General features: G+C 35.4%; 2 protein-coding genes across 5 annotated transcripts; both read left to right on the top strand.

Annotated features, from left to right (window-relative positions):
• Positions 1 to 654: 654 nt before the first annotated feature.
• On the top strand, positions 655 to 5408 carry LOC135584035 (uncharacterized). 2 transcript variants are annotated; one of them, XM_065169872.1, is made up of 5 exons: positions 655 to 1056; positions 1293 to 1363; positions 2145 to 2250; positions 3833 to 3965; positions 4731 to 5408. In XM_065169872.1, exons 1-5 carry the CDS (start codon positions 980 to 982, stop codon positions 4986 to 4988), a joined length of 645 nt encoding a protein of 214 aa, XP_065025944.1. In that variant the 5' UTR covers positions 655 to 979; the 3' UTR covers positions 4989 to 5408. The 2 variants fall into 2 exon arrangements, with proteins under 2 accessions (XP_065025944.1, XP_065025951.1); XM_065169879.1 differs by having other exon boundaries at positions 660 to 1056; positions 4882 to 5408.
• Positions 5409 to 7179: 1771 nt separating this feature from the next.
• On the top strand, positions 7180 to 21699 carry LOC135584039 (shaggy-related protein kinase delta-like). Of its 3 annotated transcripts, XM_065169862.1 has the most exons (14): positions 7235 to 7396; positions 9504 to 9743; positions 10056 to 10148; positions 10232 to 10291; positions 10369 to 10641; positions 13033 to 13107; positions 15214 to 15270; positions 15360 to 15500; positions 15629 to 15679; positions 15758 to 15853; positions 20083 to 20166; positions 20255 to 20357; positions 21209 to 21269; positions 21380 to 21699. In XM_065169862.1, exons 2-13 carry the CDS (start codon positions 9594 to 9596, stop codon positions 21238 to 21240), a joined length of 1215 nt encoding a protein of 404 aa, XP_065025934.1. In that variant the 5' UTR covers positions 7235 to 7396; positions 9504 to 9593; the 3' UTR covers positions 21241 to 21269; positions 21380 to 21699. The 3 variants fall into 3 exon arrangements, with proteins under 3 accessions (XP_065025924.1, XP_065025934.1, XP_065025920.1); XM_065169852.1 differs by lacking the exon at positions 21209 to 21269 and having other exon boundaries at positions 7180 to 7313; XM_065169848.1 differs by lacking the exon at positions 21209 to 21269.
• Positions 21700 to 26119: the final 4420 nt, after the last annotated feature.

The following is a 26119-nucleotide window of genomic DNA, read 5'->3' as shown; positions in this document are numbered from 1 at the left end:
TCATGCAAAGCATATGGATTTTATTGGGTGGTTCAGTTGACCTATATAAACAACATTGAGCACATTTTAATCAAGTTTGGAATGGATTCCACGGGGAATTAGATACTAATCAGATTCAGATTCAAGTTCATGGTTAGCTTGTATATGACTAGTAAGTTATATACGTTCATGGTTACACTACTCCTTTGTAAGTTTTTGTATAGGTTTATACATACATACATATATATATATATATATATATATATATATATATATATATATATATATATATATACTAGCAATCTCTCATAGATAGTAAAGATTGAACTTTCATGAATGCATTGCTCATTGAAAATCAACGTGAATTTTCTTCTGTAGATCACATTGTTACCAAGTAATAGAGAGAGAATAAATTCATGTTGTTTGCTGAAAGAGAGAGATCAACATGAGCGTATGAATGAAACTAAAGAAGGAAGAAAGAAAATAAAACAAGAGCCAAATCTATGCAAATCATTATGACGGCCGTTATTTGGATACGGCAGAATGATTATAACGGACGTTATTGGAACACAGGACAATATATAACAGCAGTTATTCGGACACCGCACAATGATCATAACGCCCGTTATTTGAATACGATACAAGGCGCCTCGACTGAGTTGCTTATGACACGGTCCCTCGCACTCTCGGTTCCACACGATCGATCGGTTCTTTGCCGCGCTGATGCACCCAGAGCACGGAGTGGAAGGCCTTTACCCGATCCTCCTCCTCCCACGAACCCTAACCCTGATCCTAATCCTAATCCAATTTGCTTCCCATCTACCAATACCAGTCTTTTTCCCCTAATTGCCCTCCGATTTTGAACGTTAGTTTCACCGAAAAGATTTGATCACGAAGATTCTAAGTTTTGTCCCTGTTATCAGAAGAAAGGACGAGAATTGCTTTTGTTTCTTGAAATTTTCGTTGCCTCTTTTGTTCTGGAAAGGAGTTGCTGCAGAAGATGCCACTTTGGAGGTGCGGTTTGATCCCTTGGATGAACCGGAAGGTCGTCGATCCTTTTCTCCAAATAATCAGAAAGTGAGACAATGCCTTCTCAATTTGTTTAATTTGATTTCCGATTCCTCGTCTCTGGTGTTCCTTTTGGTTCTATTTTGATGCTTGGATGAGATAACGAGATCTAAATTTTGGATCCTTGTATTTTACTCTTGGAGTAGATTGTATGTAGCTTTTCCGACGCAGTGTATGTGATATATATCGGTCTTCATTTTCAGTTACGTAAATGCTCATATTTATTGGTGTATCATTTCCTCTAGGGGTGCAGAGCCAAAACAGGTGGCATTTTCTGCTGCTCTCGGCATGTCTCTGGGACTGTTCCCGATCTGTGGTATGGAAAAAGAATCGCTAGCAGCTTTAACTGTGTGATTTTAATAATGATTGTTGAATTATGTGATGCTCTTTTTTTTACTGATTTCAAACTGCTTCACTTGCTTAAATGAAGCAATTTATGTCTGGTTCATGGACTTCGTTACAAATAAGTCATACCAATGTTTAACCTAACCTTCCCGTATTGTGATTTAATTGCTCTTGCTTTCTGTTCCACAAATTATTTTCATTATGAAGTTCACAAGCCATTGCCTTATAGGTGTTATTGGAATAAAACTAAAAAAATAGCTACTTGTCTTAGGTGGTCGAGACAATGAAGAGACTTCATCTGTGTTAGCATTCATTAGTTCTAAAACAAGTTACTGGACTAAATTAAATTCATACATGCATTTAAATGATATATCATATATTCATTTGTGCACGGCATTTTTAACTGTGATCTATCATGTCAACCATCGAATGGTTTGAGCTAGATTAGGTTTTGCCAATATTCTTTGATAAATTTGTTCATGAATTAATACTTTCTATTGAATAATAAATATATCAAAAATTCTAGTCCTTGACAAAGTTGTTTCTTATAATTGTAAGTGTTTAACGGTTCATTTAGTTTCAACCATCTAGTTTGTGTTGTTAAGACCATATATCTGTTAAAAGCAAGGCCAGATGCCAGCTGACTTTACAACATTGATACTCTTTCCTGGATGCGCATCCACAGTCAGACAGTTTTTTATGTAAGGTGCAATTTAAAATATTTATCCAACCATTTATTGTTTTGATAACAGGGGTCACTGTATTTCTTTGTGGGATGGCGATTGCAATACTCAGACATCATTGTCATGCTCCCAGTGTAATGCTTGCGAATTTTGTTGCCACTCCAATTGAGCTGAGGTATTATCGAGTATCCCTCTTTAATTTACATGTTGAGGTATTCTTATGCAGTTCTTATATGATTCATTATCATGCAATTGCGGAATGACTTATGCAATCACTTCAGAATTAAACAGATTCAACATTAATTATCAAGGTAGTCAATAAGGCTCTAGACAAATGCTAGATTTTACAAGTTAAATATCTTGTTTGAACTGAAACAAAACAATGTCTGCTCTAGCAACACGTTTTCAGCAAATATCACACTGAACAACAAATTGTTTAGGACAATATTGGTGTGATGTAGCAAGGTGTTTGGTGGGATCCCACCTGATGTAGGACAGCACTGCCAAAACTCTGCACATTTTGGTGTGGAACAAAAATCCAAAGAAGGGATCATAGAGCAAAAATTTTTGCAGGATTTGATAATTGTCAAAAAATAAAAGAGATATGATATTAGAAGAAGTTAAAGAAAAAATAAAAAGATAAATATGACTCCCTCTGGCATAAGGAATCACTCTTAGAGATGAAGACTTCACATTTCCAACATGTCTCATACATGGAAGATGTAACCACACCATTGAAAGAAGGCCTTTATGGAGTTTTTATTGATTTCATAATTATATAAATCTAAAGCATATCAGGAGAATAAAATAAAGAAGACTTCAGCTATATGTATATGGTGGAGTAAAGAAACTAAAATAAGATTATTTTGCCAATCAATTTTGATTTGATTTACTCGTCATTCTACCCTATTTGTATGGTATTGGACCATTCATACTGTACAGAGTATAAAAATAAGCATATTAAATTTGGATTTGAATTAGTCCCATGCAGATATATATGATAGAGTACCGAAATAATCTTTATTTTGAATTAGGATTAACTTCGGTTTTTGGACATGATCTTCAATAAGGCACATTGTTCCTTGTCTTCTTTTCTGGACTAATTTTCTTACTGGCTTCAGAATTTTGGCAGCTTCTAAAAAAATAAGTCATATTCAAAGAAAACAAAATAAAATATTCTTAAAATCTTAAATGTAACCGTGGGTGTGGACCAATTTTTACTGATTTGAAGGTTTATATTTGGAAAAAGCGAAATTGCTCGATCTGGTTTTATTGGAGCATACTATCTGAGACACTTGTTGAATTTTGCCTGTTCTACTTCCATGTTTAGCATACTATCAATAAACTTTTTCAATATCCTATACCTTCTTCCCTCTCTCTTCATTCCAATTGATAAACTGTTTCTGCAACTGCTCCCACATTTTGAGTCATCTGGCGGTACTTGTGATATGTGAAATAGTGTCAGCATGATATTACATTAGCAAGGGGCACCAGGTTAATAAAATGTTCTCTTTCAAAAACACACTGTATATTGTATCACATTATTTGGTTTTAGTTAATTTTCTGTTGGTTCATCATTACGACAACCAGTTGTCTGCAACATTCTAGATTAGAAGTTCTGCAAAATAATTAAATATTGTATTTACCCTCCATATAACTATAATAGGAATACAATTAAAAAAGGATCATTTATATCATCTACTTTGCTTTCTGTATATTCTCATATTCTGACAATTAACAAATTCTAATTTTTGAAGTATGGTGATTCCATTCTTGCGCTTGGGTGAACTCATCACTGGTGGTCGTCATTTCCCACTAACATCTGATGCACTCAGCAAGGTAGTTAGTGGTCAAGCCTCGCAAGGAGTGTTAATTGCCATATTACACGCGGTTGGTACTAGTCTTTGTCTCTGAACATTCTCTAATAAGGAACTGATATGGTAATGCCATCCTTTTGAGTAATAGTTACATACTTGCACTTTAAATTTTGATTTTTGATTAAGTAGTTACTTTAAGTTGAACTTGGGAACATTTTGCTTTACTTTTTAACTTTTAACTGGGACTGGGATAATCTGATTGATTGGTTGAAGCTTCAGCGCATATATACTGATGACAACAACTAAGAAAGAAGAAAATCACACTATTTTCACTATCGTCTCTCTTTATTTCTTTTTCTTTTTTTATTCACATACAATGTTGGACTATATTTTTCAGTATTAGAGACATTATCTCAGTGGTGAGATCATGAAAGATAATTTCACAATTCTTTTAATAGCAAGGCCTGGAGAATCCTGTATATGCATGATTGTGAATTTGATATTCATCAAAACAAAATCATACACAAATGAAAGCATGTGAAACACCCCTACATTTTCTTCAACTTCCTTATAAGTAGTATACGTTTTATAGTTCAAGACTATCTGCAAGAGTGTTGCAGCAGACACTATTCCTCTTGCTTTTCCTTTCTATTGATTATCATTACCTTGTTCATCTTGCTATTGCCTAAGAGGCATCTTCACCATGTTTACATTATGAATACAAAGCTTTTGTTTGTTTATCACTTGGCATGGTTTGCCTTACCAGTCCGTACAGATGTACCGATTGATTGTCGGTATGGTACATATCGAATCATACTAACACACCAACACATGATAGGGCATACCGACAAATCCGTATGTATCATCCGTATCGGTCCCCTATCAAATCGGTATATATTGCTCAGACAGGGCGGTATATTGTAGTACGGTGAACCTTGCACTTGGTTACCTATTTGGGCCAATGTACATAACATACTTCATTTTTACAGTTGTTAGGCTGGATTGTCACAGTGCCTTTCATCCTTGGTACTCTTTACATGTTCTTGGTGCCATGTTTCAAGTTTTTGGTAAAGAAGTTCAATTCACATCCTTCTAGCCCAATGAAGCTGGTCCATCCACATACTGAGATCAAGATTAAGGTGAGGGATGTTTAGGTTTTACCAACGAAAGAAATTGGGATAGAGCAAAGTTTCTATGGATATCTGCCCTACATGCTTTTCTGATACCGGAAGGTGATGCTCCTTTTGTTATTTTATCATCATGCCATGCAAAATGAGATGGGGAAGCTTGGGCTTGGATGGCAGGCAGACTTTGGTTTCTTTCAGCAAAGCAGTGTGCTATTTCTGGTCAGAATAGCTTCATTCTTCTTCCTTGTGATATTTGGAAAATGTACAACTACTATGTCTTTTATTTTTATTTTTGGCAAGAGATAAGTTGTGAATGCTGGATTTGAATAGACTTTCGATGATCTGATAAAGTCTATACCAACTAAGCCGGCTAACACTCTCATTACTCATATCATTGTTATGATGTTTGTCACAATTTCCATGTGCTGCAAACTGTTGAGTTTTTATATTATTTATCATTTCTTTTTGATAGGTGAAATTCCTTCCCTTTATGGTCTGCATGAATTGCATTTTTCATTAGTTTCATGATACGAACATGACATAAACCTGCTGAATTTATAAGCTGATATCAGTTTCATCTTCTCTTGAATATTTATTCCCTCTCTCTCTCTCTCTCTCTCTCTCTCTCTCTCTCTCTCTCTCTCTCTCTCTCCCTCTCTTTCTTACATTTCATACATAGTGTGCAATGTCAGTGAACTCTGTCACTGGATTCAGGTGTTCTTTCAATGGTTTGTTCAACCAGAATACCAACTTTTTTCAGGGGTTCAGTAGAGTCACTGGATTCTGACCTAAAAAATGATCGCTGACAAATCTACACATGAAATTATCCACCCGAAGCTGATCTCGTGGATTACAGCTGAGTAAGTTTTGACTCAGTTACGTTATTGATGGACACCTAAAATGAAAATGTAGCTCAACTATATTGACCATTTCATGAACATTGTGCTTGCTTCCAGGTGGAATTGGTCACCGTCTCCAACTTGCTTTCTTGGGCTGTTATAAATTCAATTCAGAAATTAGTTAGCTGCTTGAGTATCAATTTAAATTTTTGCTTTTACATATTTTGATAGTGATATATTAATATCGATCGTTCGTATCACATGTTATTCATGCTCCGATTTCGTATATATGGAACTTGATACATAAATATCAAACAACCTCTCATTGAAATGGAAATTAATGTCACCATAGCCATGTTCAATCCTATGGATCCAATAAACGACTCCCAACCATTTGTGAAAATTGTGGAATTGCTATTGCTTGTTTTATGTTCTGGTTTTGACAATATGGAAATGCTTATCAGTGAGTGGAACATATTGATACTACTTGCTTTATGTTCTGGTTTTCATACTCATAGGAGTGTTTTTGGTGAGCTGTTTCATAAGTGATAGTGAAATAATTAATGTTGATGGTATAGAAGAAGATCTAAAATAATTTTAATAAAATTTAAGTATTCAAAATTTAACTAAAATAGATTTTAATGGCGATAAAAGATTTATATAGTCGATTTTAAATAATTAATATTTATAATCATTTTATTATTATTATATAAATTTTTTTTTGAATCGGATCAATTTAAATAATAATAATAATAATGGACCATGTCCTATAGCAAGTTATAGTAATTTGAGAATATAGCGGCCTGCTCGGGTAAATATAAAAAATAAATAAATAAATAAATAAATAGTGGGAGGGTTTTTTCGATAAATTATCTTTATTTTATTAAGTTTATAATTAATATTATCCACTTCAAAAGGTATGATTGATGCGGGCAGTATTGTAATTTACCCTAACAATGGAAGAAGTTGAGCGGCGGCCGACTCGTCCTCACAAGACGACAAACTCCGCTCGATTCTAATCGTGTCGTCGTCGGGCGTCAGCTTTGTGCCGGTATGTGTCTGCAGAATACCAAACTCGCCCACCTGCGCCGCTACCCCGCGTATACCCAGTGGGAATCTACGGGCCCCACCTAACCTAACGTGCGGGGCCCGTCCTTTCTGTGGTGGGAAACGCGTTGCGACACGCCTTTTATTTTCTCAATTTTCTCTCGACGCCATAAAAATAAGTCCAACGGTTGACACACCGACGGACTCACCGGTCGCAGATACCCGACTGCTAAGGTTGGAGATGACGAGATTTATGGTAGAGATCATCTGGGTCCCTTTCGGGTCTTTTCGTGGGGTGTAATTATCTTTATAAAAATAATAAACAAGGAACCCCCACTGCTACTGCTGCGGCTACTTTTGGGGCGAGTAAGAACAACCTCCACTGTGTGTGTGAGACAGAGAGGGAGGGTAAGTTACCAGACTAGATTGATCGTGTTCTTGATCCCAAGATGCTCGATCTTTGCTTGTCTTTTCGACGGTTTCTTCTCCAGGTACGCGAAGCGATTTACAGACGAGCAATCACTTGATAACAAGGAGGCAATTGTTGTTTTTTTGGAGGACTCTTTTTTTTTTTGCCTTTCTTTTCGTTCCTCTGTTGCTACTCAATGATCGAATTCTGAATTTTGACAGACCCATTTTGTGTCCTTTTTTCCCTATGATGAAGCCACTCCCTATCTTTGTTTTGACGATTCTATCTGATATGCAAGTTTCAGGCTTTTTGATCTGCCTTCTCTTTCTTTGTGGGGTGACTTCTGGGGAGTTGAGTGTGTAGAAAACGGCAATTTTTGTGGAAGTCCGGTGTTTTTTTTTTAGGGTTAGTAGTGATGTGGTCTGAAGATTTTTCTGAAAATTAAACTCATTTAATAACATGGCAGGACATGTGAGTAATCTCTCACCATTTTTTAGAGGTGAGGAGTTCGACTCACGAAACCTACTCATGCAGGCTTATACTATTCCTAGACTTCATGTGCTTGCAATTTGTATTTTTTTTTCACTATTAAAAATTAGTGGATTATCAAGACCTCTTCGAAAGTTGTATTATACTTCAGAAGGAAATTAAAAAAGATTATTATTATTTTTTTGTTTGCCGTTTTACGGTTTTAACATTTTTTTTATACTTTTATTTTGAACTCCTGCAAGTTATTTCTAGTGTTTCATGAATCCTTTTTTTTTTTTGCTTTTTAAGAAACATAGGTCATGCTTACCGTGGAAAGATTTTTTTATAAAAGTTATTGTTGTTGTCATCGTATCAATAGAGGTGGTATGGTTTTAGTGGAAATGATATTGGTCTTAAAGAACATCTAAGGGAACCAAACCAATTCTCTCAATCTGACGTTTAATTTCATTGTGGAAAATGCATATGATAGTTTAAGTTGCAATAATTGAAGTGTGTAAAGCTATAAAAAGCCTTGTTCGCTAGTGCACTTGTAGGTATGGTGGTAAGTTTTGGTCTGATCAACAAATGCCCCTTGTTAATGTGCTTTGTGTTAAATTACACAGAAGAACATCTGAACCATCTAGTCGACAATATCATTAAGATTGCAAAGTCCAAAATATTTGGGAAATTGATGACTATGCATTACAAGCAGCTGAATTTATAGCTTTACTATCACAACAAACTATTTCTTTGGTTGTTCCATAATTAAAAATTTTGGAACTACTTGAAGATTCAGTTGACAGTGAATTATTGTCCTGAATGATCTGGCAATTTGACTACCTATGGTATATTGGTTATAACCTAGCGAATGAAAATTATCTCTTCCCCACACTAAGTGGTAGATGTATGTTGCGTACAATAAATAATAAAGGCAAGATTCATGAAACCTCTTTTGCCCAAATCAAAGGATGTTTCAATTGATGGCTTCAAACACCGTTGGAAAGATATGAATAAATACTGGAAGCATCAGATTTTGGGTTGTCAGTCCTCTCCTTTACATGAAATAGATGTCTTTGATAAGCTTGGTTGGCAGTTCTTTTATGAGTGTCGACTACAACCTTTATTTGTCGAAGCAAGCAATTGAAGTAAGAGCTGGCTGTAACTTTTTTAATTATGCAAAGTTAAGATATTAAATGTAATTATTCTCCAAGAAAGCAAGTCACTAATTCAATTATATGTTGTTTTTCTTCTCAGTCACTCTCCTTTTATTATCTTCTTTTTTACTGATTCTTTTCCTACTATAGATCCCACACAGTTATGAATCCTTCTCAATTTGTTTCTTCTATTTAAAGGGCTGTTTTGTGAATTGGTTTCTTGAAGAATGCTTACAGTTACTAGGGGCCAACAGAATTTCATTGAAATGCCAAGCAGAAAAGTAGATTGTGTACAAATTAAAAGTAATAAGTTTACTGAATTTGAGTTGAGATTCTTAAACCAGCTCTTTTTAAAAGCTAAATTGTACTGCTGATGCCTCTTCTGTTAGGAACCTTATCCATGGGTCAGTGTTGGCAGAGAAAATCAGAATTGAATTCTATCTTCCGCTTTCGATTTTTAATATATTATTTTTTATCCATAGGTTCTAGTTTTTCAAGAATACTATTTCATTGTGGAAACTCCGATATTGTGTTAGTGCAGACTTCTTATTATTTTTTCCCCTCCAGATGTACAGATTTCCTAACTCAGTGTTAGTTGGAGTTAGAGAGCCATAAGCGTGGGGCCAGAGTAACAGAACTCTTGGCTGTGAGCAATACATGGCATCTGCGAGTTTAAGGCCTGCTGGTGTGGGAAGTTCCAGGGTGGTGAACAGTTTTAAGGGGTCATCAAGCTCAGTTGAATGGCTTGGAAGAGAGATGCTGGAAATGAAGTTAAAGGATGCCAGGCTGGATGCAGATGATGATGAAGTATACTTCAGATAACTTTATTTTCACTTCCTTTGTTTTGTGTGTGCTTGTTGTGGCCCTACCATTGTCCGTGAGGTTTCTCTAAATGGTAACGTTTGAATTTCTACATGAAGAAGTAATTATTGTTTGTTGTATTTAAGGTTAATTATATATATATGAGGGTCTTTCTTTTTTTAAAGCAGTGATTTATGTTTGCTTTTTATTTAGAAATGGGAAAAGCTCCTCCCCTTTTTTTTTTTCTAAACTAACTAGGAAGCACTTCTTTGTAGTTTGATTCACTCTTTAAAGATAATAAATAGCATGTTTGTTCAGGATACCGAGTCAGAAATTATTGATGGAATTAGTGCTGAAGCTGGACAAATAATTGCTGCTACTGTTCGTGGCCGTAATGGTCAACCAAAGCAGGTTTTTTCCCCTAAGAGTTTGTGTATTTATGTTATCATCTGACTTATTGCTGGCTCATTGTGGTAATGTGGTCGACTGAACAGGCAGTTAGTTATATAGCAGAACATGTGGTTGGCACAGGTTCTTTTGGGGTCGTATTTCAGGTATCAGACACGTTTTTTTTAAGACTAAAAGCTCCAGCTACTGCCAATAATGCCAGATCCTTTGGTTTTTTTAACAGGCCAAGTGCAGGGAAACTGGGGAGATAATGGCTATCAAGAAGGTTCTTCAAGATAAGCGCTACAAGAACCGGGAATTACAAATTATGCACATGCTGGACCATCCAAATATTGTTGCTCTCAAGCACTACTTCTTTTCAACTACAAATAAGGAAGAGGTGTACCTAAACCTTGTATTGGAGTTTGTACCTGAGACCGTTAATCGTATTGCAAGGCAGTACAACAGGATGAACCAACGCATGCCTCTCATATATGTGAAACTCTTCACTTACCAGGTGTGTGCACTTCTGTTTGGCCAGCTAGAAATCATCTGACTGTATTAGTTTCTTTAAACTGAAAGCTCAATCATATTTAATAATGGAAATAAATCATGTTGTTATTTTGAAATGATAATATAAGTTCAATTTGTATAGTTGCTGATTCAAACATTGTTTGTGTTATTTCTCTCAGTACTTTTTGGAGATTAAGCACACTCATGGGGCCTATTAACTCATCATGCCAGATTAATCTTTTGTTGATTCAAACATTCCTTATGTGTTATTTCTCTCAGTACTTTTTGGAGATTAAGCTCACTTATGGGGCCTATTAACTCATCGTGCCAAATTAATCTTTTGTCCACTGAAAAGTGCCATGTAGGTTTGAGGATCTTGTTTCATGTACTGAAGCATGTCTCTTATGTAAAAAATGAAGACTAACAGCCATTTTGTGTCCATTGCTCTGCCCAGCTAGCAGTGTGGCAGGTAGCGTTTTATTTGATGCTTGTGCTTAAGACATGCCAAGGCATCTGTTGATGTCATTAGGAGTCAAGTGATTGATACCATTGTTCGCTTTCCTAGTCCGTACCGGTGTATCGTTCGGCTGTCGATATGCTACGTACCAAATCATACCGACATCCCGACACATGATATGGTGGAGGGTACCAACAAACCGATATATACAGCCATATTAGTCCCCTGTTGGGCGTGCACGTACCACCCATATAGGGTGGTACACCACGGTATGACGAATCTTGATTGATACCATGTGAAAAACCATGACCCTCATGTCTCCATTGTTTTGCCCAGATAGTAGTATGACAGGCTATCTTCTGTTTGATGCTCGACTGAGACATGCCAAGACTTCTGTTGATGCCTTTAGGAGTTGAAATGGTTGACAAGAACCTGCCAACTTGACCTAAGCAGGACATAACATGTTATCCCGATTGGATACATAAATTGGACCCAGATCAAGCATGCTTCATCATGTGAATGCTGAGGTCAGGTGTGTAAATGGATCCAACAGGATCCTAATTTATCTCTCCACCATTTCCTTAATGTATGAAGCTGCATAGATTTGTTGAAAGTGATGTGCTTGTAACTTGTTTACCACATAGTTTATACCTTGGCAGTGACGAGTGGGCATTGGATAATGTTAATTATTAGTGCATTGTGACAATCAGCAGTAATCAACATGTACAAATGCAGCAAATATAATGCATCAATTGTGGCTGGAATCTCACTGGCACATAATTGGCATATGTTATGCATTACTTAGACCTTATTCTAAATATATGTTGGACAGGTAAAGCATATCATTTGAGCTCAAATTCGCACTTGCATGAGACTTTTTTTTTTTTTCAAAATGAAAAGTCTATTATGTGTGCAAAACTGGAGGAAGTACAGTAGTAGTCGCTGTTGCCAACCATGGACATATGAGACTGCTATTGTTGAGAAGACAATTTTGTCAATTTTGGTAGTCTTAAGTGTCTTGCACATACTAGTGTCCCAGTTGAGCTGTCAATGCTAAATTATCCAGAATTAAGAGTTGGTTTTGGCATCCGTGAGTAGTAACAAATGAATGTTTGGCTTCAGTAGAAGATTTATACATGTCATGGAGACTATGTTTTACATAGCAAGTAAAAGTGCTGTTTTAGGGGCACTTTTGGCTTTTACAACTAATTTATATGGTGGTGAGCTGCAAGTTTATGTATATTAATTCAAGATGAAGATGTTCATGTAATCGTGAGATGGTAGTGAGGCCTGTGAGCATTTGACATGTACATGTATGTGAGAGTCTTAGGAGAACCATGTTATGTGTGATTGATCTGGCTTCATTATTCGAAAAGTCCTTGACGCGTAAACTTGTGCACCATGTAGCACATAAAAAATCCTATCTTGAGTGATTCTTTGGCTTTCCCTGCTGTTGGAAGTTAGATCTACAAGTCATGTTGGTCACTTTGGTGCATCAAGCATTGTGATGTAAGTGCATACAGATCAAACAAAAATTGAAATTATGCACGTAATGATGGGGAAATAATTTCATTTTTGTCACTATGTTTTATTATTTGAAACTGGGATGAGACAAATCCATCAATTTTAGAAAATGAGAAGATTTAGGGTCTTTCAGTGGAAATCTGCAGAAACAAGCCTCATCCCTTCTATTTGTGGCTAGTACATTACTCATTTTGTGTTTCTTCTTCATTTGATATTCTACTTGACCAAAGGTCCATAACTACTTTGATTTTCTTGGCTTGTAAGTGGTTTGGTGGATTAAATATAAGGTTGTTTTGGTCCTGGACCATATTTTTAGCAGAAAATGCTTATGCCCTTAATTGGAAGTCAAATTTATTTTTCTTAGATTTTCTTTGTTGAGCAACTCTGATTTAGTCTACTACTACTTTTTTGCAGATATGTAGAGCACTTGCTTACATGCATAATGCTGTTGGCATATGTCATCGAGATATCAAACCACAAAATTTACTTGTGAGATTCTTCTTTCTTAGCCCTATTAAGTTAAACATATGTCTGCATATACTCTATTTATCTATTTCTTTTGCATCCAAGCCTCCATCAATATTTGCTGGTTTCTGCAAACACAATGCTAAAGGAGGAAGTACATACTAATGATCTAATTAATATGCATTTTGTCTGGGCCTTGGATGATATCCATCACAATACAATTGATTTCGTTATTTTAATCCTAAATTGTGTTCTCTTTCCTCTCTTAGCAAGCATATCAAATTAGTAAGTACTGTGACAATTTGTTGTGCTTTCCTCTGTTAGCATATCAGACATTAGAATGCCAAATTGCAATTTGTTGTTTTTACTTCTTAAAATGTTTATCTGATTGGTTTTTCTATTTCTCCTCCTATCAAAATGATTAAACCTTCATTAATTGTCATTGGTCACAAACTTTTGAGATTTCGATCTCATAGACATAGCATAACTTTGATAATTTTGGGACTAAAATCATTCTAGTTTTTTTAACCTTCTTTTGGTTTAGAAAGTGTTGGACCAAATCTAGCCAACATCTAAAAAGATAATATTTGAAGTAGGTAAGTATGTTCCTGAAACAACTATTTGAAGAAATGACATACAGACACAGCCAAGGTTGAAATCTACTTTGAATATGTAGTAACAGCCTCTATGAGGATGGATAGTTGTTGACAATTCGGGGAAGTATTTCTACATATGCATAGTTAAACCATAGTAGCTAATGCAGATCTACATTTGTGGATTCAAAACGTTTTTAGCAGACTGAAGGTATGAAATGGTACCCTTTGGTCATTCTTTTTTACCTTTTCTTCCTGGTGTCTCAGCAGTTTCACCTGAAACTATTTGAAATGAACAATCCAAGGAACCAGACAGTTAAACCAAGGTTGAATAGGAAGACTAAATTGAACAGTTCATTAACATGATACATCACAGAAAAAAACAAAGGATATCTATGTCCATAATTGAGGGCACTTTGTTGGGAGGAAACTTGTTGCTGAAAGTTTGTATGTAACATAAGCTCTCTGGCATATTCAGTTGATAGTGATGGATCATGGGGTGGCTTATAGACTATGTGACAGTTATGTATCTGTCTTATTTAAGGAGCATATACTTAAAATCTAGATGTGAAAAACCCACACAGATTATGGTATATTAGTGCCATGATACACCTGTCAGCATGGCCAAGCTGTGTTTTGACGGCACAAGAAGAACAAAAAGGGAATAGAAGGAAGACTCAAATTCTGAGATGGCAATCCATGCATCAAATTCTAAATTAGTAGATTTGATGATATCTACCAAATTCCTTAGACCTTATTGGAATATCACCAAGAAAAGAAGCAACTTATGACTTTGTTGCCTACTGCTGGACATCTTCAGCTATTCTCTCACTTCTGGTGGCTGCCAGCAAGGATGTGAATTGTTTCCAGGAAAGGTGAGGCCACACTGAAGGTTCCTGTGCATTGAGCAGAGGCAAAGAGTCCTATATTTGACTACGTATCCACAACTGTTAGCCAATCATGGTTGTGATTCTTGTGAACATAATAAAAAATCACTGGTTTGGTCAATGATGACAAATTTTCATCAAATTATTGTATAGTTTATCCAATATGGGAATGTTCTGATTTTTCCGTTATGTTAGTTTAAACTGATACTCTGACTAATTCCTTTACTCATATGTACCGAGTGAAATTTGTGGTTGTCACTTCATCTATGCATATGCAAATTGCTGCTTTGGGTTGGCTTCCTTTCTTTGTGTTCTAATGGTGAAGATGTGAGGTGCCAATTCTGGGTGACAACCTACATGAACATATGTTTAGTAATAATATACTTCATATGTGTTTACAAAGTTTTGCACTGTTGATCATACATCTGTTTATCTGGGACTGAGACTGACCATGTAAAGCATATAACATTATGAATGCACATGCATAGTAAAGTAGAATTATCCAAGAAAAGTAATGTATTCACAGTGTGGTGGAATAGTGATATTGATGTAAATCAAAATAGTTAAGATCTGATTTATTACTGCCTTATCTACCATTTATTTCTTCTTGGTTAGCTCATTTTGTGTTACATGTTAAATGTCAATTTCAGGTGAATCCACATACATATCAACTCAAGTTGTGTGATTTTGGTAGTGCAAAAGTATTGGTAAGCAATTCCTGTCTAGCTTCTCTTCTTTGTTTTGGGCCTTAAGACAAAACAATGCTCCAATTTGCTTTTATTTTGTCATATTTTAGGTCAAAGGGGAACCTAATATCTCTTACATATGCTCAAGATATTATCGAGCACCTGAGCTTATATTTGGTGCGACTGAGTATACAACTGCGATCGACATGTGGTCCACTGGTTGTGTGATGGCTGAGTTGTTTCTTGGGCAGGTATTTTTTTTCACTCAATTTAAAATATGGTGTCAAATATTGTGGCAAATACTAAATACTAAATTACTGTATCTGGTGCCTTAATATTTTCTAATGATTTTGATTATGTGGGCACATGGCTGTTTTAGCCCCTATTTCCTGGAGAAAGTGGTGTTGACCAGCTGGTGGAGATTATCAAGGTAGGATAATAAACAAAGTACAGAAATTGTAATTGAAGTGGTTTTCCTGATACCAATTATATTCTTGGATGTCTTAAGGTTCTTGGAACACCTACAAGAGAAGAGATAAAGTGCATGAATCCAAACTATACTGAGTTTAAGTTTCCACAAATAAAGGCTCATCCATGGCACAAGGTAATCTCGATGTTGTTTTTATGTTACCATTCTATATCACCAAATATGATTGATAATTATTTCTTGTTTGAATGTGCTTGCTGATTATATTCAAACAACTAAAATCATCAGAAGTTTGAACTTTTGAAGTTATGGGTATCTATCTTTGGAATGACTTCAGTTTTAACTTTTTGCTTGATTTAAGAAGTCATATTGGAAGATGTGTTAAAGGCCTATAGAGGATAGATCTAATGAACCTAAAAAAAATTATTTTGAACTTTATATATTATTATAAATGGTACATTTAGATAGTTTTAGACATCACGAGATAATTTGTGCTCGTCGTGTTTAGTTTGTAGTAGAGATGCAATCAGGGAAACCCTTGTGAGTCAAGAGTTAATAAAATAGGTAAAAGTATAAGACTTGAAAATATCCCTATTGCGGATTATGGTAGTTTATGAGATCAAAGGATAATTTGGTTAACTAGTTTGTTTAATAAAATATTAAAATAAAAAAATGAGATTCAAAGTTCTTTTCTTAAAACTAATTTCCTTCCATTATATTAAACTACGTAGAAGATGTTGTTACACAGACTCGAACCTAAGACCTATCATCTATGTGCTAACCACCAAGATGTGACAGATATTGAAAGGTACACTTGTTATAGGGGAATTAGGCTAATGTTATATTATGAAATTGTAGAAAAAGATTATTAAATGAAGAATAAAATATGAGATGAATATTTTCAAAAAATCAGTTTTGTTTCGTACTTGAAAGATCCACTGTGGAAGTTATTTAGATGATAAAATAATAAGAAAGAAAAGATCACATAGATTTTTCTTTAATATAGAAAAGCTTATGATGGTTTCTAGAGATTTGTTGTAATGGATTTTAGAAAATAAAAAATATTTTGTAATATAATTTAATATAATAAAAAAAATTGATGATAGAGTAGTGAAACTAGGAGTTGTTCCTAGTGAGTTGAATAAGGAACCAAGAATCAACTTTAAGTTTCTATCCATTGATATTGTTAATGATTGAGTTTCCACGATGTAACATGTTTGCTAATGATATTGTTTTGATTGATGTGTTGCGGTTAGTTCTAGTTTTTGAGTTATGAAGACATTCTTAAGAAATAAAAGGTTTTAAAATATGAGCAAGGCAGTATATGAGATATATCTGCAGCAATGCTAATGGAAGAACCGAGGGTGAAGTTAAGATTGATAATAAAATGTGTTTTATAAGTACAATTTTTAGGTATCTTGGATCCTTTATTTATAAGCATTCTCTATTGATGAAAAATAGGATGCTTAAAATAAAAAGAACTTGAGGAGTTTAGTGTGATCATCACATGCTAAAAGAAATTCTTATAAGACAATTGTACAGTTAGCAATTTTCTATAGATCAAAATAATAGATAGTAAGGAAACATGTATAAAATGTTAGAATAGCTGAGCTGAGAACTTTCAAGTGAATGTACGGGATTTATAGAAAACAAGGTTTATCTTACCGGTTCGTACCGATGTACCCATTAGCCGGTGGTATGATATGTATTCCTTCGTACTAATGTACCATGTGTCAGTACGGTGAGGCATATCGAAGGCATAGAAAAATGGTCAAAAGTAGCTCCGAAAATTTCTAAAAATAGAAAAAAAAAAATTTATATTAAGATTTTTAAATTATAAACAAATATAAATTTAGTATACTTTAGCAAAAGTAATCTAAATTAGAAAATAATAGTAAATTGTTAGATTATTTACTGAACAATTTAAACTTTAATATTCAAATGAATTAGGTAATTGGTCGATGAATATATTTGGTTCTACTGTCAAAAAGAACGACGGGACTCCATGGGTGGTGGATCAGGGTTTTCAATCCTATGTATCTATCAATTTGATATGTTTATCGGACCCAATCCTGAAATTGATCCTATGACATAGTATACTGATACATCATATGTCATTAGTGCATCAATGTGATAATGATCGTAGTCGGATCATCGTGAACCACACATGTCTGAGGTAGCTCCTGAAGCAAGTACGATTGTAACATATATTAGTGCGGAGCATGGAGAATGTTAGAATTTCTACTTTTGTTACTGATCTGTTACTTTGTATCATAAAATCGATCACCGTACTGTTACTTGGAAAAGAATGACCAACTATCACGTCGAGCTCCAGGATCTGAATCTTGGATGGTATACATAAAGTACTACTCGATCCATACATCGCTCTCAAACTGTGTAGACGGGACTATTGACTCCCCGGTGTCGCCACCATCATCGGTCAACGCACTAGTGTCTACATCATTGCCATGTCTCCGAACCGAGCAGGTTGTTGAATGCGATTGAGAAGTTGTCTACATACATTTGACTAGAAGGTTCTTCCCCTAACTTAGGTATTAATTCTCCCTAATTAGCCTCTCAATTTTGATCCAATCTATACTTACAGCTTTATAGAGTTCAAGAGAGTGCAAATAAGAGAATGAAAGAAATATGTGAGTGAAAAAGTGATTGCGAGAGTAGATGAATTAGAGAGAGTGAAAGGGGAGGGAATGAGGGGTTAGAAAAGGTTTAAAAACCCTTAGAAACAAATCTCAGCCATTGATCGATATCGGTCAAAATCTAACCACCAATCGGTAATGGTTGAATTTTGACCATTCCGACCGGTACAGATCCCGTATCAAGAGATACGGGGTCCCTTGTTATGGACTGCCTGATACAAGACGGTCCGCGTGATGGTCCCCTATTAGACCAGTATGTATTGCCCGGAATAGGTCGGCGACGAACGATGCTAGAAAATATAGAATAACAAATACAATTAGGTGTAGCTCTTTACGAATAGATGCCCCATATAGATGAGGCTAGTTTATCACTATCTGTGGTGACCAGAATTATAGAAAGAGGCATTAGACAACTTTGCTATGAAGGATAGCTTGGAAGGATAGAAGGAAATTCTGTTGTTGTTAGTTTAACTAATAATAATATCTTACACAAAGCTCAATGATGGAAAAAAGATGTTATAGCCAGCCACATATACTTGGCCATTATGGCATTTTCTTCTTGTTGTAGTTTCACACTTGATTTTCATCTATTGCTCAAGATGATGAACCCCAGCTGAACTTGAGTTGCATCCAAATCGCACCATGATCAGACCAGCATGCGGGGTCCCTTGTTATGGTTGAATTTTGACCATTCTGACCGGTACAGATCCCGTATCAAGAGATATGGGGTCCCTTGTTATGGACTGCCTGATACAAGACGGTCCGCGTGATGGTCCCCTATCAGACCAGTATGTATTGCCCGGAATAGGTCGGCGACGAACGATGCTAGAAAATATAGAATAACAAATACAATTAGGTGTAGCTCTTTACGAATAGATGCCCCATATAGATGAGGCTAGTTTATCACTATCTGTGGTGACCAGAATTATAGAAAGAGGCATTAGACAACTTTGCTATGAAGGATAGCTTGGAAGGATAGAAGGAAATTCTGTTGTTGTTAGTTTAACTAATAATGATATCTTACACAAAGCTCAATGATGGAAAAAAGATGTTATAGCCAACCACATATACTTGGCCATTATGGCATTTTCTTCTTGTTGTAGTTTCACACTTGATTTTCATCTATTGCTCAAGATGATGAACCCCAGCTAAACTTGAGTTGCATCCAAATCGCACCATGATCAGACCAGCATGCATATCAGTGCACATGAGTGAGCCAAATAATAAAACAAACTGTTGAAATCCATGTGGAAGAAGTTTTGACCCATCTCCTGAGTTGGAATGGATGCGATTTTTTAATATGTGCAAATTTAAAAACTTATTTCATGAAACACTGTCTTTCATAATTCAGGATTGAACAGATCTAAGGCCCCTTCGAGAGAATCTACTTATTCTTTATGGGTAGTTCTATTAGAAATCCTGTGGTCATACTGCACATTTCTGTTGACATATTTAACTGTATTGTATAAGGATGGACTAACCTGCATCATCATACATCATGAATGCTTGTTGGTTTCAAAAACATCAGCCACCACTTCAAAGAGTATGCTGTTGATTATCTTTAATGGTCGAATAATCTTTGTGGTACTTTTTTAAGTTTGAGATATAAGCAAAGTTCACTGGCCATTTGCTTATTGGGAAATCAAATAGCTTTGTGCATGCAGCCAGTTCAAATATTACTGTTTTTGTAATGAAATAATTTAGTACCTCTGGAGATCTTAGTTTTATCTAACCTCTTGGGTGCTTCAGGTTTTCCAAAAGCGGTTGCCGCCAGAAGCAGTTGACCTTGTTTCTAGATTTCTTCAGTACTCACCAAATCTGCGGTGCACTGCTGTAAGTTTACATCAGATTATGCTGGTTATATTTGTCAGATGTAGTGTGCTTGTATGGCGTCTAATATTGAAATTGTGAGTTTCTGCAGCTAGAAGCCTGCTTGCACCCTTTCTTTGATGAGCTGAGAGACCCAAATACTCGTCTCCCCAATGGTCGACCACTTCCTCCTCTCTTCAACTTCAAATCTCATGGTTAGTAGTAAACTTGTTTCCAGCTTTAGCATTAGTAAAGGGCAGAAACTTTTATCACATTCTCTAGCATTTTTTTGCAACTTCTGAAACTTGTGCATGACCCAAGGATTCGAACTAAGATTCCATATTGTTGTGTACTACTGCATACTGCCCAACATGGACTACATGTGACTATGTTAGGCCTAACTCCTAAGACCAATTTGCTTCGAATGACAGAGGTGAACCAAGCACCAAAATTGCTTCTACAATATAATTCGACCCTGCAACTGGCGAAAGCCTGCAAACTGTAATAATTGTGAATACAAGCGCAGAAATTGCATTGTCTTGAAGTCCTGGCTGTTTGATACATGCTACACTGTAGATAAACTGGTACATTACATGGTTCTCTTGATGCATGCTCTGCCAGTATATGGAACCCATGCACCTCAACCAGTATTATGATGAGGTGCCTGTTAAGACATGTACCTGCTGGCCGCTGGCCCGGCCGGCATGCAAAGTTTGAATTGAAGTAAGTCATTTTGATTCAACCTAGGAATGTGTAATTTATAGTATTCGCAATAAAGATTTGAACGAATAGATGATTTTTTTAAGCTTTCCGGTTCATGATGATACAATTCAAAGACTTTTCTAAATGTCTTTCTGCAGTTCACACATGAATTTTTTTCTGGCCTTGTTACATTACGCTGCTGAAAATAGACATTGTGCTGGATGCTGAATCGTATGAATTAGTTTCATTAATATCATAGAGGAACTTGGAGCACTAGGGCGAATTAATCGTACTTACTATAAGACTGCTTCATTCCCCATTATTTCTGCGGTTGCATCCTGTTAGCTCACTTGTTACTTTTCAGAAGACAACAAAGAGTCACATGCAACCCATTAGTATTTAGCCATATAGATATTGTCTGACAGGTGAGACTAACCATTTTACGGAATACAATTCTTGTTCTTTCTTTCATCCTCCCTTTTTTTTTCCCGCCATCTTTTTCATGTTTTTCATATGCATGTGGTAATCTTGGCAGAGATAAGGGGAATTCCGCCGGATGTTCTTGAGCGCCTAATTCCGGAGCATGCAAGGAAGCAGAGCTTGTTCATGGCCTTGCACGGTTAGCAGGCTTTGGAGCATAGCAAACATGCTCCAAATGCCTGCTTGTAGAAACTTGGAAGCGGAGCTTCTTCGATGTACCTTTTCTTTTCTTTACCTTTTCTTATTTATCTAGCTTGGAAGGTTTGAAGCCTGTGTGGAGATGAAAATGCTTGTAGAAACTTAAAAAGTCTTTTTACATAAGAGCATATGTGTATCTTTGTAAATTTATTGGGCCTGTGTGGTGGTTATTTCCGAGATTCCATGTGTGAAATTGTTGCTATCTAAACATGGGTTTTGCCTCTCTGGCTCCTCTTGATCTGAATGCGAATGTTTCTACTTTGTGTGGTGTTGATTCAGGTTGGATTCGAGAAGGTGAGATTTAGGTTTAGCCTGCAAGTTTCAGAACCTTTCATCATAACTCGTGTAGAGGTGTCAATCATATAAACAGATATAAATTCGGGATCTGTCCCTAATCATATCAACAGATATTTTATGTTATATACAATATATAATTTATTAATAATAATATAAATAAAAGCATACATATTAAAAAAATTAAATTTGATATATATATATATATATACGTAAAAACAATATCACGTACGAGTGGACGTCCAAATGGGAAATGGGAAATGGGAAATGGGGTGAACAACAACAATGGAAAGGCACTCGTCATTCTCATCATGTCGACATCCCCAATAATCTGGTGGAAAGAGAAAAGATATTTTCTGAGAAATATTTCAAAAGAAATATGTTTTTATTAGAAGAATAATTCTGAAAAGACAGATCTCCTATTTTTTTTCTTTCAATTCAAAGAAAAACAAAAACCATTGAGTTTCTCATCCTCGTCCATATGGGGAATGGCATGAACTCAAGGGATGACCTTATCTTGTCTGTCCGTATGGGGAATGACATGAACACAAAAGGGATGAGGATTATTGAGACGAGGATAACAAATGGGAAAGCACTCAGTCGTCCCATCATGTTGACATTCCTAATAATATATTGGAAAGGGGAAAATATATTTTTTAAGAAATGTTCTAAAAGAAATAATTCAATAATAACTCTGAAAACACTATACTTTCTTTCTAATTCAAGAAAAACAAAAACATGATCAAATCAGTTTCAGTTGTAAAACAAGTGACGACTTTTACGTCCTCATTTCTAATGGAATCAAAATAAATCTGAATCGATCAGTCGATGATCCTTTCAATTGGGTACCAAACCTTCCCTCGAACGAAAATAGATCAGCAGCCTGTTCTCATGATGCTTGTCCCACAGGTAGATCATATGTTGGAAAACAACCAACATAGACCCTCTTCGATGCTTCCTGTATTACGTCAACTTTATTCCGAAGAAGTGCACAAAATATTTGCAATCTTTATAAGCATAAAAAGAGTAAATTAATGAAAGATAAAGAACAAAATTGCTCTTCTTTTTCTAGGTCAATGCATTAAAGAATTAATGAGAGATGAGCATACACTGTTCTCATAACAAGAACTTTTGTTTTGAAGTACTCAAAACTAATCACAAAAGATAAGCTCATAATATTTATTATACTATGATTGTTAAAAATCTTCCATTTAAATATTGCATGAATGTCTTCTCGAAGATATTATAATGTTAGGTTTTTTTCTTCATGACATATGGATTATTTTGTGCCACAACAAAATCCAACATTGCAAGCACACAAGATAATTTTAAGAGAACGGGCAGCAAATTGGCAAGCATAAATAATACAGCAAGGGGGTTATCTTCAGCAATTGAAGCTAAAGAAAAAGCCACTGGAAAATGTGACACATGTAGAAAATAATGAAGTATAAATCAATGCAATGTATCAAATAGAATGAGATAAGATAATTTCGATATGAAGCTTTGCAACCTCGTAAAATTTAGTCCAACACTAAATGCATATAGTGCACCTGCAATTACTTGACAGTTTTCTTTCTTTTGTTGGTGTTCAAGCTTTGGCCCCTTCAAATAAGTTTCAATCAGAGGGTTCACTAGTCAATAGGTGGTAGCTGTCATACATATAACCCTCTCATATCTTGTTGTCTCTATAAGACTTACAAGGACAATGGTGTGAGGAGGCTAAGTAAATTAGCTTTAATAGACTTAAATCAAGCACCAGCAGAGTAAACATGTAGACAGAATAATTGACATCTCAAGTTGGTTTCACAACTGAAACACACAAAACAGATTGCTACATGAAGAAATAAAGGAATGACAATGAAGATGTAACATATAGATTGATGGAAAGGCAGTTGCAGCAGGAATCAGTGCAACATAAAAGAGTTCATCCTCTTTAGGTTATTTCAGGAGTGAAAGGGTGTCAAACATAGATTGGTGTAATTACAAAACAGCTTCGAGTCACAAAATTGAATGGCAAATAATCGTCAGAAAATCAAGAATTGGTGCAAGAACTTACAGACAGACACAAGTTTTTGTGGAAACTTGATTGATCTGACTGAAAACCTGAAGGCCTAGAAAGTGTACCTTGATTTCCTGTATAGTGGCTCTGCATTCTTCGAGAAGTTAAAAGAACAAGAAGCTAAAAAACTTCAGAGAAGATCGATGGATCCTGATAACATATGACAGATATGGGATTTTATAGATGAAACACAGAGCAATGTTTAAATTGATTTTTAAAATTCTAGAGACAATATTCAATCAAATAGTCGCATGAATATTGACAAAGGGAGGACAAAACATAGGGAGTATTTGCCCTCATTGGAGCAATGATAGATGTGAGCACATTTGAAAGTACATCAGGAGTAAAAGTGATGGTAATTTGTTTTAAACCAATGCTTTTCCAAAGTAACTAACAAGCCATTAAAATTTGTGTGGCTTTGCTGTACTAAGCTAACATTCCATGTAATCAAATCAAATATTTAAAATTGAGATTTAAATTTTGTTTTCCTTACTTGCCATTATAATTTAGGAAATCTTAATCTATTTTCTTATTTGTTAATATAAATTAGGAAATAACTATCAAGCATTCTAAATAGGATGAGATTATATTTGTTAGTATATTAAATAGAAATAATCTATATTAAATAAATACGAAAATAAAAATATATTTCCTTTAATGGAGGCTCACCTCCTCCTATTTAAGGAGAGGGATTTCTCTCCTTCGTTCCTCATCTAGTCGAGCCTGGCAGCGAGAGGAACAAGGAGTTATATCCTGCTGACGAGAGGTAGGTTTCCCTGTCTTTCTTGAATATAAAAGTTTTAGTTTTTATTTTGATTCTGTTGAAAGTTTTGTAGTTTGAAAAATATGTATCAATCCTTTAAATATCAAAATTTTTATATTAAAGTAATTAGTTAAAGTTTTTATAATATTCTTTGACCCATGATTAAGGTTTTTATTGTAGATTTAAATATTTATATGTTTTATATGATATTTCCTAGCATTACAGTTCATCTTTAATCTTATTTGGATTAAAATCTTGTTAGATTAAAATATGTTATCTAAAATCTTGTTTGATATTCTTTGATCTAAAATTTAAAATATGTTATACTGAATGATTTAAATTTTGATTAGAATATGTTGACATTTTATATGTGTTGAAAGCATGATTTCTATTTAAATTTAGAAGATTATTTCCTTGTATTAAAACTTATCTCCCAATCTATCTTTTAATGTGTTATGATTTCTATTCATAGGATGTTATTTCCTTGTATTAAAACTTTTCTCCTTATCTATTTTTATGCGTTATTATGTTTTTATTTATATTGTTAATGGATATATGTTGTAGCATGAAATTGGATATTAATTGGAATGAAATTGCTCACAGGCCAGAGGCCCAACCCACGGGTCAGGCCTTGGCCCGTAGGCTAACCCAGCCCAACCATCATGGGCGGTCACATGCGACGCACATGACCAGTCCATGGGTCAGGGCTGGGCCAGCTTTGTGTGATGCATGCTCAGTTATGTATAATGCACATGACCAGTAGATGGGCTGGCCCAATCTAGCCCAATATTATTATTGAATTTGAACTCAAATATTGATTGAACTAAACTAGGCTTGATCAGTCTAGATCAATTCAGGGTGATTCCGAATGGATTGACTTATTCAAGTTAGTTTAACCTAAATTGAACCTAATCTAGGGCCACTTGGACGGCCCGCTAATCCCCAAAGGGAATCACCCTACCTGCTCTCGGCAGGGAAATAATATAATCTCACACCGATCATGTCCATATTGGGATGAAATAATACATTTGAAACATCTCTTTCAAATATCATCAATATCAAATAATACAAATTAGTCCTCAATTGACTTGAACTCTAGTTCAATCGATTCAATTGAACTCAATTAACTAGAACCTAACTGAACCGATCTCTAATCCTTATATAACTGGTCTGGAACCACCCTAGACTAGTATAATTTGGACTAGATTAGGTTCAATTTAGGTTAAACTAACTTGAATAAGTCAATCCATTCGGAATCACCATGAATTGATCTAGACTGATCAAGCCTAGTTTAGTTCAATCAATGTTTGAGTTCAAATTCAATAGTAATATTGAGCTAGATTGGGCCAGCCCATCTACTGGTCATGTGCATTATACATAACTGAGCATGCATCACACAAAGCTGGCCCAGCCTTGACCCATGGACTGGTCATGTGCGTCGCATGTGACCGCCCATGATGGTTGGGCTGGGTTAGCCTACG

This window comes from Musa acuminata, chromosome BXJ1-4 (assembly GCF_036884655.1).
Source record: "Musa acuminata AAA Group cultivar baxijiao chromosome BXJ1-4, Cavendish_Baxijiao_AAA, whole genome shotgun sequence".
In the NCBI taxonomy this organism is placed as follows: Eukaryota; Viridiplantae; Streptophyta; class Magnoliopsida; order Zingiberales; family Musaceae; genus Musa; species Musa acuminata.
This window is presented reverse-complemented; position numbering and strand designations above follow the sequence as displayed.

Excerpts from the sequence above, each read along its gene's own strand:
- LOC135584035 (XM_065169872.1), top strand. The coding sequence starts at position 980 with ATGCCACTTTGGAGGTGCGGTTTGATCCCTTGGATGAACCGGAAGGTC. Across the intron at positions 1,057-1,292 it reads TTTCTCCAAATAATCAGAAA|GGGTGCAGAGCCAAAACAGG; the intron begins GTGAGACAATGC and ends CATTTCCTCTAG. Across the intron at positions 3,966-4,730 it reads TAATTGCCATATTACACGCG|GGCATACCGACAAATCCGTA; the intron begins GTTGGTACTAGT and ends AACACATGATAG.
- LOC135584039 (XM_065169852.1), top strand. The coding sequence starts at position 9,594 with ATGGCATCTGCGAGTTTAAGGCCTGCTGGTGTGGGAAGTTCCAGGGTG. Across the intron at positions 15,501-15,628 it reads CTGAGTTGTTTCTTGGGCAG|CCCCTATTTCCTGGAGAAAG; the intron begins GTATTTTTTTTC and ends TGGCTGTTTTAG. Across the intron at positions 15,680-15,757 it reads AGCTGGTGGAGATTATCAAG|GTTCTTGGAACACCTACAAG; the intron begins GTAGGATAATAA and ends GGATGTCTTAAG.